This window comes from Rhipicephalus sanguineus, chromosome 11, assembly GCF_013339695.2.
Source record: "Rhipicephalus sanguineus isolate Rsan-2018 chromosome 11, BIME_Rsan_1.4, whole genome shotgun sequence".
In the NCBI taxonomy this organism is placed as follows: Eukaryota; Metazoa; Arthropoda; class Arachnida; order Ixodida; family Ixodidae; genus Rhipicephalus; species Rhipicephalus sanguineus.
Window position 1 is genome coordinate 18,239,904 of NC_051186.1, and position 15,822 is coordinate 18,255,725.

Sequence of the window (15,822 nt, forward strand, 5' to 3'; positions counted from 1 at the left end):
TATAAAACGATGGTGTAAGAAAATACGGCCGCTCCAGGGTGCCATGTTTTCCGCTAGTCACTTCGCTTCGAGAGCGCAGCACGTAGAAGCGTATACGAGCCGCCCGCCCCGCTGTGATGGCTTTCGAGATAGCGCGCGCCAGTGATCGCGACCGCGCAAAGTTCAAAGTTGCTCCTCGCGCGACACTCCCCCCCCCCCCCCCCTCGCGTCTTTGTGTCTTTTAAGGCTTGTTAAAAACGGGCGGGGCGTTTCCTGTCTGCTTCGACGGCAGGCCTTCCGAGCGGGGTGATGTTATCGCATGCAGCCTCCGAGCGACGGCAATGGGCCGGCTCGTTTGCTTCGGCCGCGTACGTCGCCTCTGCTCGCGTGCTTTTACCCGCTGTAGAACATACAATTCGCGGGGGGATCTTATCAATTTGGACTTCATACCGGAAGGACATGACGGCGACGGCAAGAACCCCTCGAGACTGTCCATATAATTGCTATCGCAATAAAAACTGATTGCACAAGAATTGTATAGTCACATAGCAGTACGTCTTTGAACGGTCAATGAATGATTCCGACTAGCACGCGATTGCGGCGACGCCTTCGCGCGTAACATCAGGAAAGAACAAAAGCGGTATGGCCACCGACGAACGCGCCAGTATGACCTCCCCGCCCCCCATAGGCGTGCACAAGAAGGGGGGGGGGGGCAAAGTCGATACCGCCCATACTTTGACTTAATCGGAAGGAGGGGCGCTGCGATTAATATTTGCCCTCCCTGAAGGGCGAACCCTCAGGAAGCTTTCGAATAGCGTACGCAACGCTTTGCGTTGGCTTTTCGCACAACTGCGCATGCGTCGTACGCTAACCGCTTGCGGGCTCCCGTTAAGTGACGGAAATAGCGGGCCGCAAACGCTAACACTAACTTAGCGTAGGCTATTCTAAAACTGCCTAAAATAAAGCGCCTTCAGCTATCTGCTCGGCTGCGCGGGTGGCGTAGCGTCAAGTGTACCGCACGCTTTTAATAGGTGATAACAAAAGCGCGGTGCGCCACCGTTCGCTGCCACCTCGTGAGGGACCGCCTTCAAAAATGCATCGCGAGCGCCGAGAAACCTTACCCCTCGGACACTACGTCGTTACCGCTCGGACACTACACATATTTACAACCGCTCAGAGGCGATTATCACAGCACTATGGAAGCCTCTATTACAAAGGCGCGTAGAAGGACACGCTTGGGCGCGTTAACGTGTTCTGCGAACGTATCCCTGGCGCTGCTTCTAAAGTTACGTTTTCCCACGCTGAAAGTGACGCGGGCTTGAAAATTCTTGATTGTGGGGCCATTTCGGCACAGTTCGGCGCAATTTTTGCAATTTTTATGCTTTTGGAGCAGCTTGGCGCAGGAAAACGGAATCGTATCAAAAATGTGCAATATGCGCAGCTGTCTCACCCCTGTGTTTATGAAGGAGGGTCTCTCCTTAATTAAAATGGTGATTCCCTTTATACATCCTGACAAACGAGAGGAGGAAGCAAAAACGAAGCATGCACAGTAATAGCACCAGCAATCCAACAGGAGGACTGAGACACGAAGAACAGTGTTGCTGCTCTTTGTCACATTAACACTGCATAGACAAAGAGAACAGTTAAAGGGTGATGTAATGAGCCCCGACACTACGTCCCTGGGGACTTAAATGCCACTAAGTCACTTTAAAGGGGTGGTGTCATCAAATTTGTGGCTTGCGCATTCTTTGTTGCAAACGCTGCTTATTTCTCGAGGAAGCATGATGCACGCTCCAAGATTCATGTACATTAGACTCTCATTAAACAGAACCTGAAGGGACCAGGAAAATACGTTCCGTTTAACAGGAGCTCCCTTTACTGTAAGATGGACTGGGTTGAAACATTCAGGTATGAAATCAATCATACTAAAGGAAGTTTTTCCATTTAAGCAGCAATTCCGTTTAATAGATTTTCATTTAGTACTGGGTTTCCACTGTATTCGCGCTAAATAATTTAATACCGCATTTATGTGAATGACTTTCGGCTTTGGTTTTTGAGCACCTAGTTGGACACTGACGTCACTGTGTAGGAAGCTTGAACATGTGGGCCAACAAAGCTGTGATGCATGCAATGCTGCATCGTCTGCTCTCGCAAACACACGCAAGCAACCGTTTGGATGCCTTTAACTCTCGCTAAAATTCTCTAATAGAGAATATTGGTGTCTACGGTATTCTGATATGTGCAGAGATGTTTCTGGAGTACCGGGTTACCGGATGATGGTATCGACATCTTGTGACGCTTCGTGCAACCACACTTATAGGTGAGAACTAACAGACAATAATGCCAAGGAAAGTACAGGAGGTGATATTTTTAATAATTGGGATATACATGTGAAGAAAGTAAAGTGGACGAAAAGATAACTTGCCACCGGCAGGGACCGAACCTGCGACCTTCGAATAACGCGTCTGATGCAGCGGCAAGTTACCTTTTTGCCCACTTTACTTTCTTCACATGTATATCCCAATTATTAAAAATAACATCTCCTATACTTTCCTTGGCATTATTGTCTGTTAGTTCTCATTAATATTGTGTATAACAAAGAAAAACAAGCCCTTAAAATCCATCTTCTTTCCTTCACACTTATAGGTGCATTTCTTTGTTTTCGCTTAGTGACAGTGGCAAAAATATGTTTTAAAAGGCAACGAATTTCGAACTATGCTGCTGCCAAGGATTTACCCCAGCAGAGAAGTAAAATACATTATGTTTCTGCAGCGCCAATTCTGTGCTTGCTTAGTTCATCTTAGCACCACCAGGTGGCCCTACCTGTCCGGCCTCTCACGTGTACGGCTACGGCAATCCCGTACGCTAAAGCAAAAAAGTATGCAAACAAACTAAACTTCTCTAATGTCCCTTTTGCAGGTTCGCGTAAGGACGCGAAGGACTTTGCAAAATGCGAGCAAATTTCGCTAATTCGGCAACAAGCTCAGTAAAAATGAGTGTTGTTCGCAGCCAATGCTCTCTTCGATTGCCCAGTGCAGCAGAGCTGTTGGTCACTGCTCACTGCCCGTCACTCTAATGTGTTCTGACGTCCCTGAAACTTTTGTTATGCTTCCTACACAGTGACGTCGGTGTCAGTTGTGCTAGCGATGGGTCTTGATCGCGACAATGAGCATTTAGGCACACTTTGGAAGTGAATTAAAATGACGTATTGACTCTAATGTAACGCAAGCTTTTTTCCAGATTTTTCTACCTGAAGTCGACCGTCGAGTTACAGTTGAATACCAGAATTACCGAAATTCAAGTTGTCTAAAAAGTGCAATGATGCGCACAATTCTTTGATTTTTGTTTTATTTTTCTCTTCCTGGACGCAATGAAAAGTCAACCCTCACGTTACAATCAAGTACAGTAGAACCCCGCTGATACGTTTTTGAAGGGACCGTAGGAAATAAACGTAAGAGACGGGAAACATAACAGACGAAAAGCAGGAAAAACGGCAAAATATTTAGTGGTACAGAATTTTATTTCAATTCTTACGAGCAGCACGAAAATTGGCGCGCTCAGCCACGATCTAGTCGATGGATAGAAACGCGGAGCTAAGGACGGCCTCATCCACAGTACGTGATTTTTTTAACACCAACAGCTGTAGGCATGAAAGAACTAAGCACACGCAATCACGACCGGCGCGGCGAGTCCGACCACGAACCGCACGCACGACCATGCGAGCTCCAACCAGCTCGAACTCCTCCCGTTCTCCGACAAATAACGATGATGATGAGTCTACGCCAACGCGATGGCAGAAGTGAATGCCAATCTCGAAGGCCTTGTTTTCGCAAGCAATTACGTCATACACGCCATGTTTGTGCAATACAAATCTCAAAGGCCATGCTTTTGTCAATAGTAAATGCCAATCTCGAAGGCCTTGCTTTCGCGAGCAGTTACATCATAGACGCCATCTTTGCAATTTGAATCTCGAAGGCCATGCTTTTGTTTGCATCAATTGAAAGATTCTGTTGCTTGCGCCTCTCATGTGGCTAATATTACGGTCAAACGAGGCCGAGCTGCGTGAAAATGCACCATGGCCGCTCTCTTTGGTAGTCACTCGGTCGGCTCCGAGCGCACTTCGCGACGTATCACACGGGAACGGTCCGACAGTTACGACGTAACAGCGGGGTTCCCAATACATTGTATCCTATGGAGCTATGCCGGGACCGGCGGAAAACGACGTAACAGCCGGGAAAACGCAGCAGTGAGGAACGTAACAGCGGGGTTCTACTGTAAATACAGTACATTCTAAACATTTCCCGAGTCCAACATTTCATACTGAGTGTCCTGGCATACAGAGGAAGCCTACAGCAGGCTTTTTATAGCCTCAATATTTGCTGACCCCACCCCTCTAAGCCATAAACGAAAAATCCAAGCAAAAGCATAGTGGGAAAACAGCGACCGAAATAACCAGCGTGAGTTGTAAATCCCACCTGTAAATGTACAGAATCGCAGATAAAAAATTTCAATTTCAATATTCAAGTGATAACAAAAAATAAACAAAGAAGTATAGGCACTAGGGGTGTGCGAATATTCGAAAGTTTCGAATATTCGTCGAATATTACATTCGAAATATTCGTATTCGATTCGGAAATTGTGTATTCGAAACGTTTCGAATATTCGAAAAATTCGAATATGGGATTCGATTATCATGCATAAAATAATTCGTCTTCCATATTTCTGCTGCATTCATATAGCTAAAAACGTTGCTGAGAGGAGCGATAAACATCCTAAGTACACGGAGGCATGATATCTGCCTGCGACGAGCGCCCCAATACGTATGATTTATTGCTGGTGCATCTCCGACGTGCAGCGTTGTTGGCGATCATGTAATCGTACATTTTCAATATTATGCGGCCGTAACGTGCCGCACTCCCACTCGTTCACTATGCAGGACCACTTCTGAAGAAAGACAGTGACCCACGTGACTGGTGGCGGACTGTTCAGATACCCCAGTCTGGCAAAGCTTTGCCCCATGTATGTACCTCCCTATACCAGTCACTTCTGTTCCAAGCGAGCGTGCCTTTTCAGTGGCAGGGGGGGGGGGTGTCTCTGTTAGAAGGGAGCGCCTGCTGCCTGATCATGTGGAGCAACTCATGACAACATCTAGTCATTACTTTCATTGTGCCGTGATATTTGCTTGTGTTGTGATGTGCGTTGTGCTAGCCTGGACATTGTGTTCTGGAGATAGCAGTGTATGTTGTGTTGCCAGTCAGGCTGGTAATGTTTTTTTTTTTCAAATAGCTACATGTTAAATAAAATATTGTTACTGTGGAGACAAATTTCCTTTGATATTCAATATTCGATTCGACATTCGAAGGTGGATATTCATATTCGATTCGTATTAGAAAAATTTGATATTCGCACACCCCTAATAGGCACCAATTCGAGCAAGTTCTCACTTTTTGCTCTAAATAGAACTGCAGTGCAAGCAAATGATGCAACTTTGTTGAACTAAAGCTGCACATCCGAGCAAGTGAAAATCACTCAAGGCATACATGGTTGAGGAGCGATAACTGAATAATGCTGCTCAATAGAAAAGGTCCCACCACAGTTAGTAATTAAACTTGCATATGCCATGGTGTGCCGTCTTGGCATTTCGCAGCAATTGAAAGTGCATTGCAGCTACGCAGGCCAGAGCCGATAAGATGGAGGTATTCATCACTATGGAAGAATGTGACAGTGTCTGGTAGTGCTCCAGAGTAAAAATGTTGGCCTGAACTCCTCTGCTATGACATTCTCTTGCACTTCTTGAGAGCAGGCACAAAAGGTGGTTCATCTTGAAAAAGTTTCTTAGAGCACTAAAACCTCGGACAACAGAAGACAAAAGCTATGGGATGTGCACAGTAAAATCCTTATTCAGGATGAACTTCCACACACCAGTCCAAACTCGAGCTCTACCACAAATGGCGCTACTCACCGACCATCTTGACGGGCAGCTTGAGCGCTGCCACTGCGGCAAAGGTGGCAACAACGCAGGCAGCACCGGTCATGTCCGCCTTCATCCGGTCCATGTTGGCCGACGGCTTCAGAGAGATGCCACCACTGTCATCCACCACAAGAACGGAGAAATAAAAGAAAACTTCATTTATGCCCGTATGTGGTGCGCATGTTAATAAGCCTGCTGAAGCATGAAAAGAGCTAATGAATGCACTGTTGAACGCGTACTGAACATATTTTGAGACGTTTCTGATAACACCCATACAGCAACAGTGAAATGCACAAAGTAACTTGGAAGAGAATGCTGGAAGATGGAAGTCAGCAGCTCCAATATGTTACCAAACCAAGGGTCGCTACTTTTTTTTTTTTTTTGGTAGAACTGTTTTTGGCATTGGTTCTTTTTAATGATAACAACATGCATTACTCAAATTAATGATAAAGACAGCCAGTTTCCAGGTCAGCACAATGATGAAATCGGTTGATTGATGACCTAGGTGATGTCCACCTAGGCTTCTGATATTGTACAGTCCTTGCAAAATGAAATGTGACATTGAAACAACTATAATAACAATTGCTCAAGATCACCGCGTCATGTCGCTACAAAACTGGGAGCTAAAAACGAGGTTGGCTCTAATGTAAATGTCCGAGTCAAAATAACGCCGATATGAGACAAACTGAAGGCAGAGGAAACAAAAGTATACTTGCATTGTTTAGCCCTAAACTGTCCGATTTCAATCCGTAAGGACTACGTTTAAAGCTCATACAACCTTGGCCCCATAAGAATGCAGCTGTTGTGGCCAGGTGCTGAACAAATGATGTAGTGGTCAGTAGCATAAGAAAATATGGTGAACCATGATATTTCTATATTTTTATAATTATTACACCGCCTCACTCAGCCCTTGCATAATCCTGCCCCAGTCTATCACTGGTGAATCGCACTAAAGCCTGGTATCGGTCTTTTTTTTTTATTAGTTAAAAGAAGGGGGGTATTGAGAAACGCGGATATGGCCGTCACCTGTCAAAGGTGACACCCTTGCCGACAAACACCAGGGGCCCTCCGGCCACGTGCCCTGGCCCCTCGTAGTGCATCTCCAGGAACACGGGTGGCTCCTCCGATCCTTGTGTGACGCTCAGGAAGGAGCCCATCTTCTGTTCCTCGATCCACTTGCGGTCCCTGAGAAAGTGAGAACAGGCACACACACAGTGTAAACACGAATACCAATCACAACACTCACTTTGACAATACAGAGTGGCAGGGGGTTTGTAAATCTGCAGATGGCGTCTTATTTTAAGGGGGATACCCGCATTACAATAAAGCAGGGCAATGTACAGCTAATGCTTAATTTTTTAGACAATGAGACTGTGACGATCCAGGAGCTTTCTTCCCTTGCTGTGCAAAAACCTTCACATTCCAATTACAGGCTGAATATACTGTAGACACCTAGTAAGTTTAAAATGCTGGAATAAACCTTGCATAAGTAAACTGGAAATTTTGATCCCAAAGACAATTTATTTTGTGTGCCTTCCTCAATACAAACCTGTGTTGGCTTACAACCATAGAGAACTACTGCATGCACTCATTGTGCAATGGATCTTGATCATACATAATGGCATTCCATACAACATTTCATTAAGGCAGAAGCCTCAGATGCCTCATCAAACATAATAATTGACTGTCGGCATCGGCGGCGTTAAAACAAGTGATGCAAAAAATCATCGCATGATGACATCACCATATGACATCATCATGACATCACAGGTTAGCAATATTTGTGCCAGTGTTTGTGTGTGGTGTCTTTTTGCCCCACACAAAATGTTCACACAAATATCCACATCAAAATTAAATGCCTATCTCGAAGTCTATCTCGTTGGTATTTCTTTCCACTCGCACAGTGTTCTTTTCTGCTCACTGCTGAAGCAAATAGCTCAAAATTTCACCTTTCCATCACCCAATGTGATTTCCACACAGCATGGACAGATATGCAAATTGAGATACGAACCTGGCAATGACCTTGACTCCCTTGTTTTCCAGAGCCTCGGCCGCTTCTTGGGCAAAGCGTGTGGGTGTCATCATGTTGGCAGGCATCTCGGACAGCCGTCTCGCCAGGTTCTGTGCGGCCGACTTCTCCAGGCCTCGGGTCCACCTGGCACAAGCAGGCAAAATCGGGCACACTTCAAGGCACGACACCACAAAAACTAGCTAGATTACTTTGCTAAGGGGGTTTGTTTAAAAGAACTGCTATACCCCAGATATTGAAATGAAAGAAAGCCTTCGTCTACATCCCTATTTTCTTGCCATCGTTTTGCACTGTATGCTTGAGTATGAGTAGACACTTACTTGTCCAGCTCCTGCTCGTTAAGGGGTGACACCGTCACGGGAGGCTTGCGCGATTCCTTCTTCTTGAGCTCTTCAAACACGTGTAATGCCAGCGTGCAGCCCTCCGCAGCAGCTGGTGGACAGGGAAGAACACACAAGCACAGTATTTATAGTATGGTGCGATTGTGGGCTCTTTCAACTTTAAGACGTAAAAGTAGCATGAATCATGCACAACCGAAAGAAAGACTGTACAAATGCTTACAATTACAACTCATGTTTTGTATGTGGTAGATTTTATGTATGTATATGTATATGAATATTCTGTGTTCTAAAGCTGCAAATACAGAAGAAAAATACTAATTGCATATTTGAAATCTGCACACAAATATACATAAACTCAGCAAGTTTCCTAAAAATTGGCCCCAAAAAAGAAACAAGTTCGCAAATGCCATGCCCCTCCTTAAAGGGACACTAAAGAGCAAAACGATTTTTCTCATATTAGTAAAGTACACTTTCACGATACCAAAAACACCACGCTTGCTGCGAGAAGACGCTTAGTAAGCAAGAAAATGCGCAAAAACGAAATTTGGGTGGCGACGCCACCTTGAAGTTTCCGCACCATTCGCTGTGACGTCACGTGTTTTGATGGCGCCTACTACGGTTTACCTACTAGGGTCTACGTAGTTCCTAATCGGTAAAAATGAAGTACATTGTCCTGTGAGGGGGCCACAGACTTAATATACCAAGTTTGGGGTAATTTTGAAGAGCCAATGGAGCCAAAATACGATAAATACACTATGAAATCCGTGACGTCACGCAGGGAGATTTGGGTGCGAAATTTAGAAACGAAACTTTGAACTTGATTTTCTCCTCTATTAATAAACGTATGATGGCGAAATAAATGACATTAAGAGTTCTCAGAGCACAATTTATCAATCTAAATGGATTCATTGTTTCTCTTTAGTGTCCCTTTAAGTAGCACTTGGTACACTTTAACTTTAGAGTGAACTGGGCAAGGACAAGACAAGGAAGGTAAAAAACACGAGGAATCGCATTTGGTACCTTTCTTGTCCCGCCCTCGCACAGTTTACCCTAAAGTTCAGGATGTGCTGTACATTTTGTGCAGGTTATATGCAAGGAAATACAGCATCATGATGCCATCACGGTGCCATGAATTGTGTCGTCGGCACGCTCCAAACAGTGACATTCACAGACACTGATACAACAGGTGCAACATCTTGCCAATCATACATCTTCTTGTTCAGGACAGAAGCTTGAGAGCTCCTATTTAAATAAATGGGAACATTTACATAAATAAGAAATCATAATATTGATCATGTTTCTTTTATTGAAAAAGACAAATGTGCGATATATTCGTAGGAAGCATATCTTTTCTTCAAGCAGTGCTTTTAGAGAACGTGTTTTGTTAAATTACCAACTTTCAGAATTCTCTTTTACTTTCAAGTTTCAAACTCTGTAACTCAGCACTACAATATATCACATCTCTGCAAAGTGAACCTATTATTGTATTTAAAGTGGACAGAATTGACACATTATACGTTCCTCTGATGTATACATGACTCGATTTTCAGTAGTGTGCACTCTTGTAAAACCCTATTCTAGCAATTTCCCATAAGCTGTAAAATAATTTATCAATCTTGAATGCTTTATGTGCTCTAACAAATGCAGTTCACAGAATCGCAAGGTGTGTATATGGTGCAGAGTCACAGATTTGTAAACTGGGCACATGCATTTTTTTTTAAATATTACTGTTTTTAGAAATTTCCATAAGGAGTCCCAGGCCTCAAACTCCAATTTTTGTTTTCTGTGAATAGCACATAACCTTCTCCTTACAACAAAATGTCACTCCGATCCATTGAGCACTTGTTTCATGTAATGATTTCTTCATTTTACATGCATTTTAATAGGGAGGTAAATTCCCAATAGGTTCTCATTAGGTTTCCATCAGGTTCAACCTCACTCTCAGGCACAGTGTTCTCCTCTAGCACTTGATATTGTAAACTACGTTATTGCTTTGCACTGTTCGCAAATGATCAGCTTTCCATTTCTTACCTTCAGCATTAGCACAGGGGTCTACATCAATAGCTGTGGCACCGATGCTACGCAGGCTTCGCACACCAGCTGCAAAAAATAACAAATAACAGCTATAACCACTGATACAATAGAATCAAATGCCTGCTTGTCGAGTGAAAAACAGCCAGTGAAGTTTCATTAGTTGATACATCACAACACCAGGGTAATATGAAGGCTACTCCAACTGGCAAGCTTCAAAATTCACTGAGAGAAAAAACGCTTACACTATCAACACGTTTTTATTTAACAGAAAAAAAGAAAACTGTTGCTTCTTCTCGGTGCAATATCTGTGCAGAAATCATGAAGCAATAAGCATTAACTTGCTTGACTACAAGTTGGGCTTTTAGTATTACAGCCTGCCTCTATGGTTATTCTGAGCTTGACACTAGACACACAGTGACAACGATAACACCAAATCAGGTGCTCACGGAAAGCACGCATGGTGTAGAATATGAAACTGTGCTCTCATATGCTCTCCCTTTCAGCCGCTCAAGAGGCAAGGAAAGCATTCGAGTTGACCCTTGCACCCAAGCTGCCCCAGCCGCCGTAGAAAGATAAGCTCCTCCACTCTGGTGGCCGCTCTCTGTCATGCGTTGGGCAATCTAAAGCTGTGTTTTGAAAAAACTGCATGTGAAATAACCATCTGACCACTGGTTTCAATTTATTGCCTCAGTTTCCTTCTCAGGCAACAGTGAAACTTTGTTACATTGAAATCAGTGGATAATCGCACTTCATTATTATTGAGGTTAGAAATACATGATGGTCTATGGACATGAAGTTATGAAACACTAAATATGTACTTGTTTATATTGGGAATATTGTTATATATAAGATCACAATGTTGACGTGTTTACTGTAGCATATGCAGCTGTTCTGGCAAGCAGAGTTTCGCTTTGATTCAGTGCAAGCCACATGCATGGTTACGAATGGTGGAAGCTATCATATCAAAGAACCAATGCCTATAGCTGCCAACTTGGGGACCTCTAAATTTGGGAGATCCATAGAGTGGGAAGAGAGGACACGAAAAAACCAAACTCATGGACATTTTTATTTATTATTTCTAAAAGTCGCAGTAACAACGTCATAAACAGCTCCAAATTATTGCCAGTAAAGTTTTTAGGCATCGGCAATCATACTGGCACTGGTAATTACATGAAGCGCGCACACGTGTGTAATTATGGGATGAACTGTGCCATGTCTGATAACTAGAGGCCGGATATTTAGGCGTTAAAAGGTATGTTTTAGGCGCCAAAAATAGGCAGCCAAAACAATGTTTTAGGTGTTAAAAAAAAGCAGGCAAGAGCTGTTTTAGGCCTCCAACGTTGTAAATGTAGACACAATAAATTTTTATGTAAATGCAAATACCGTATTTTCTGATATTTTCGCTGGTGCGTCTTATACAGACGCAAAAAGTCATGCGATTCTGCGAGACCAAATTGTTTATATTTAATTCACGAGTACGATAAACTGAGCGCGAGAGCGTTCGTAAAAATATATCTAATTTTGTTATAAGAATGAGGCGGCTGTGATCTTACATGTCAGCTACTTGCTGTTCAAGCAGTGCGGTGACCACGGAGATTACAGCCGCAATAAAAGCCACCACCGTCAGCGCGCCCCGTTGTACTGTTTTAATTGATTGTCCTTAAACAAAGCATTAAACCGGCGGAACTAAGGCAATAAATAAAAAAGAGCACCACAACGGTTCGTTGTAACGCCCACAATATCAGTTACAAAAGCGATAGTATCATCATCATCAGTTTCCGTGTGAGACGTCGCTGCAGTGCAGTGGTAGTTGCAGCTTCCGGCTTCCGGTCGCCATTTACGTTTTGTATGCGTGTGTGCAGGTGGTAACTGTACGGCGCGTTCGTTGTTTATGTGTTCCCGCCAAGTGACCCAAGTCTCGTAATGCCGTAGAGGTATGGTAGCCACCATAGTAGAGACAATGCCAACGATGTGCTTCAAGGTGCTTACAACTCATGAGTGAGTTTGTCGACCTATGGCCCTGCATCACACCACATCCCCCTCAGGTGTTATTCAAAGGCTGCTAATGAAGAAGTTAAACAGTCACAAGCCTCGAAGGTTTGCGAAAATTGCTTCAAAAAATGCAGTTATGCCTCGATATAATAAACTCCAATACAATGAGATTCGCAGTATAATGGAGTGTTTACTAGAGCTGTGCGAATAGCAAAATTTTGGGTGCAAAGCGAATTCGAATATTGCAGTGTGAGTGCGAATCGAATCGAATATTTTTTGAATATTTCTCGAATATTTCTATAATGTTTTTCGAATACTTCGAAGCGAAATTGCAGAAAAAAAAGTTTGAAGTTTCCTAAGCATATTCTTATGAGACAGCAACATGAAAGCGTTTCTTTTCGCCAGGTTGAAGCACTGCCGGGGTGGTGTTTCATAGTTGTCTTATCAAGAATGAGGCAATGTAGAGGCCGAATTCTATTTATGTACATGATTTGGTGTAACGAAAGTGTTGCCGAGAACACTTTACACGTGATAGGCAAAGATGCCATTTCCTCAGCCTCTCCTCCTCTTTCAACTTCTGTGGAAGTCCAACTGATGGGGTGGACAAGGGTGTGTTCCCTTCAAGTCCGGAGTTCCAAATCTGCCTCGTAGACATCGATATATAAGAACATCTGAAATTATGGATGCTAAAAAGCTTCGGCTTCCAATTTTTCGGACTTCCTGCCGATCTTTCCGGTCCAAAACAGCATTAATTGAGCCCCCACCTCTGCCACATCTGTCATCTCCATGTTGGAACCAGCGTTTTCCTGAGTTAATGCATTTGCGACCGCAGCGGAGGTTGAAAGGCAGCTTTGCCGCAATACGGGGGATGTGATGAGGTGAAGCATATTGAAAATCTAGGGACCACTTTCAATCGGACGCTGACTGTGTCTTGTCAAAGTTCGATCGTAACGGAGCTTGAAAGGCAGCTTTGCTGCAATACGAGAGTGTAATGAGGTGAAGCATATTGAAAATCTGAAAGGGTCACCTTCAATCGGACGTTGACTGTGTTTATAGGGAAGTTCGAATAGTTCGAACAGTAAAATTCCAGTGTGAATCGAATCGAATAGCAAACACTATTCGAAAAACATTCGAAAGTTCGAATATTCGCGCACCCCTAATACTAAACTGTTGTGCGTAAGACGCTTAGCTTGCAGGAAGATGCTGTTTATGTCCTGTGGTGCACAAAACAGCAGCCGAATGGTAGGCGTGCGCTGCGATACGACGCAAAAAAAATTCCTTGTATGTTTACGTGCTATCCCGAGCTCCTCACTTAGATTAAACAGGCCGAAACAGTAAATGACAAAGGCCACATGCAAATGCAGTGGCAATGCTCCTTTGTTTGAAGGCAGAACCAGAAGTACCCCCTTCCTTTGTATCTGTGGGGAGAGGAGAGAGTCCGGTTGCGCTTCTGGAAAAGCTGTTGGTGTTCCTCAAGGCCAGCAAAATTTACAATTGCTGACCTTTGTTATTATTTTCCTTACCATGGTGGGATTTCTTTATTGTGGTGGAGACTTATGGCCATGCCCGTACGATCGGGAGGACTGATCCAATTTGGAAGTCTCTCGGACAAATTGAGAAAGTTGGCCGGTATGAAATCAGCAGCAGTTCTTCCACATGTGTTGACCCCATCCACTACATTTAATTTATTCATCATTTATTCACCATATACAGAAGATAATGATGCTAGGACAGCAAGCAAGAGCAACATACTGTGTGCAGGTTGACAAGACCACAGCCCCTATTTAACGAGTACACTTGCAATGAATGATCATCTTGGCAACAAAATGATTTGGATGTGCATGTGTAATAGTGCAAATCACTTCTAGTCAGGTTAAGATGCATGTTTTGAAGAAAGTCGCAAGGTCGTTGCCACTGCAACTGCTTATCAGTCTCAATGTGATCATCACTGCAGCTTCCATACCACCAATTTTGTGCAAAAAAAAATTTCACCACCTCCCACTAAAGGAAACCATGTGGGGATGCGAAGGAGCGCATGGGTCGACTTAAAGTTCCATTCATCACGGGCACCTTGCCAGATGTTAACGCGTCCTTGCATGTGGAGCACACCATGAATTCACTGTAGTTGCTGCTGCGGTTACTCGTCCCAAACTCTTGTTGGAGCACGCCACGTGGGTTCATCGCGCGTCTGCAGAATCTCGTTTCCCGACGCCATCACGTGATTGCTGAGAGAGTGTGAGGGGGAGAGGCCACAGCGCCTTACCCAGACCCTTACACAGGCCCGAACGCGCTAGCGCGTGCCAGCACACGTGGTTTTGTATGCACTACGCCAAGCTAGGACAGCATACGGTAGCCCGAGCCCCTAAAGTGCTCTGCACGTATCATCATCAAGGCGGTCGAAGAACAAGACAAAGAAGACTTCTCCTTGGCGCGAGCGCACGCTGAATATGTTACATATGGCTATGGTAGGTTTTAGAAAGCGGACGGTCGCCAATGAAACTACGGACAAAGCCCAGCGCAAAAGCTGCTTCGCATCTAATACAAATGATGGTTACAGATTTCTTAAATGAATAAAGTCATGCTGACGTTGTAAGCATTGTGGTAAAGATTTAGCAAGAGTGCAAAACACCAGATGGGACAGAAAAGAGAACAGCACTTTGTTCTCTCTTCTGTCTACTCTAGTTTTTTCCTGCAATGTTTCTAAATTTTTACAATGTTTTCCTAACACACCCAGTTTTACACTCTTCTAAAAGCATTGTGACCTTTCTCCCTGATACATTCAAAGATTGAACATCCAGTTAATTTGGAATTTTTTCCTGTTTATCGAAACATGAATAACAATGACATGAAGTGCATTGCTTGAAGCAAAGATCTGAAAGCTGGAAAAAGGGGCATGTGTATACAACAAAATGATGCTCAATAGAGTTAAAGCAAGCTAGGAGGCACATCAGTACACAAGATAAGGCCACAAGTGTCTGGGCAATAAAGCCTACAAGCACAGGCACATGTGCTAAGCTGGATTGCCATGCAGTGATATGCCTATTGTTTGCACTAATGCTCGTTGAAGTCTATACAGTCAAACCTCGTTACAACAAACACCACATTAACGAACATTTCAGATTAACAAACTTTTAAGAAATCCCGTGCCGACTGCCTACAGTTTCAATGTAAAAATATTTCACTACTATGAACTTCAGAATAACGAACATTTCTGAATAACGATCGTTATTTAATTCCCCTGTAATCTTAACACCTCAGTACTACGAACTTATATCCCGAAATGCGAGGATTCTTAGATTTCAGTGTATCAGTCATGGCAGTCGGAGCTATAAGCTAGCAGACGACGCAGCGCGAAGAGCAGACGCCCTCCCGCAAAAACCTGAGATGGCGCGGGAGGAGAAGGACGCAGGTGGAGAACTCTTTTTTTTTTCCCTCCGCTGCGGAGGCGACGACGCATCAGGTTTTGTAAGCGGAGT

At 43.9% G+C, this 15,822-nt stretch overlaps 1 protein-coding gene across 3 annotated transcripts in view; it reads right to left on the bottom strand.

Moving 5' to 3' along the window:
- LOC119374133 (cytosol aminopeptidase) overlaps positions 1-15,822 on the bottom strand; it is a 63,455-nt gene that overhangs the window by 35,041 nt on the left and 12,592 nt on the right. For all 3 annotated transcript variants that reach the window (XM_049420356.1, XM_037644198.2, XM_049420357.1), the window contains exons 5-9: positions 10,352-10,420; positions 8,300-8,411; positions 7,962-8,105; positions 6,977-7,135; positions 5,942-6,066 (exon numbers count right to left, since the gene is read on the bottom strand). In XM_049420356.1, coding sequence (XP_049276313.1) covers positions 5,942-6,066; positions 6,977-7,135; positions 7,962-8,105; positions 8,300-8,411; positions 10,352-10,420 — 609 coding nt within the window. The remainder of the gene's footprint in view (positions 1-5,941; positions 6,067-6,976; positions 7,136-7,961; positions 8,106-8,299; positions 8,412-10,351; positions 10,421-15,822) is intronic.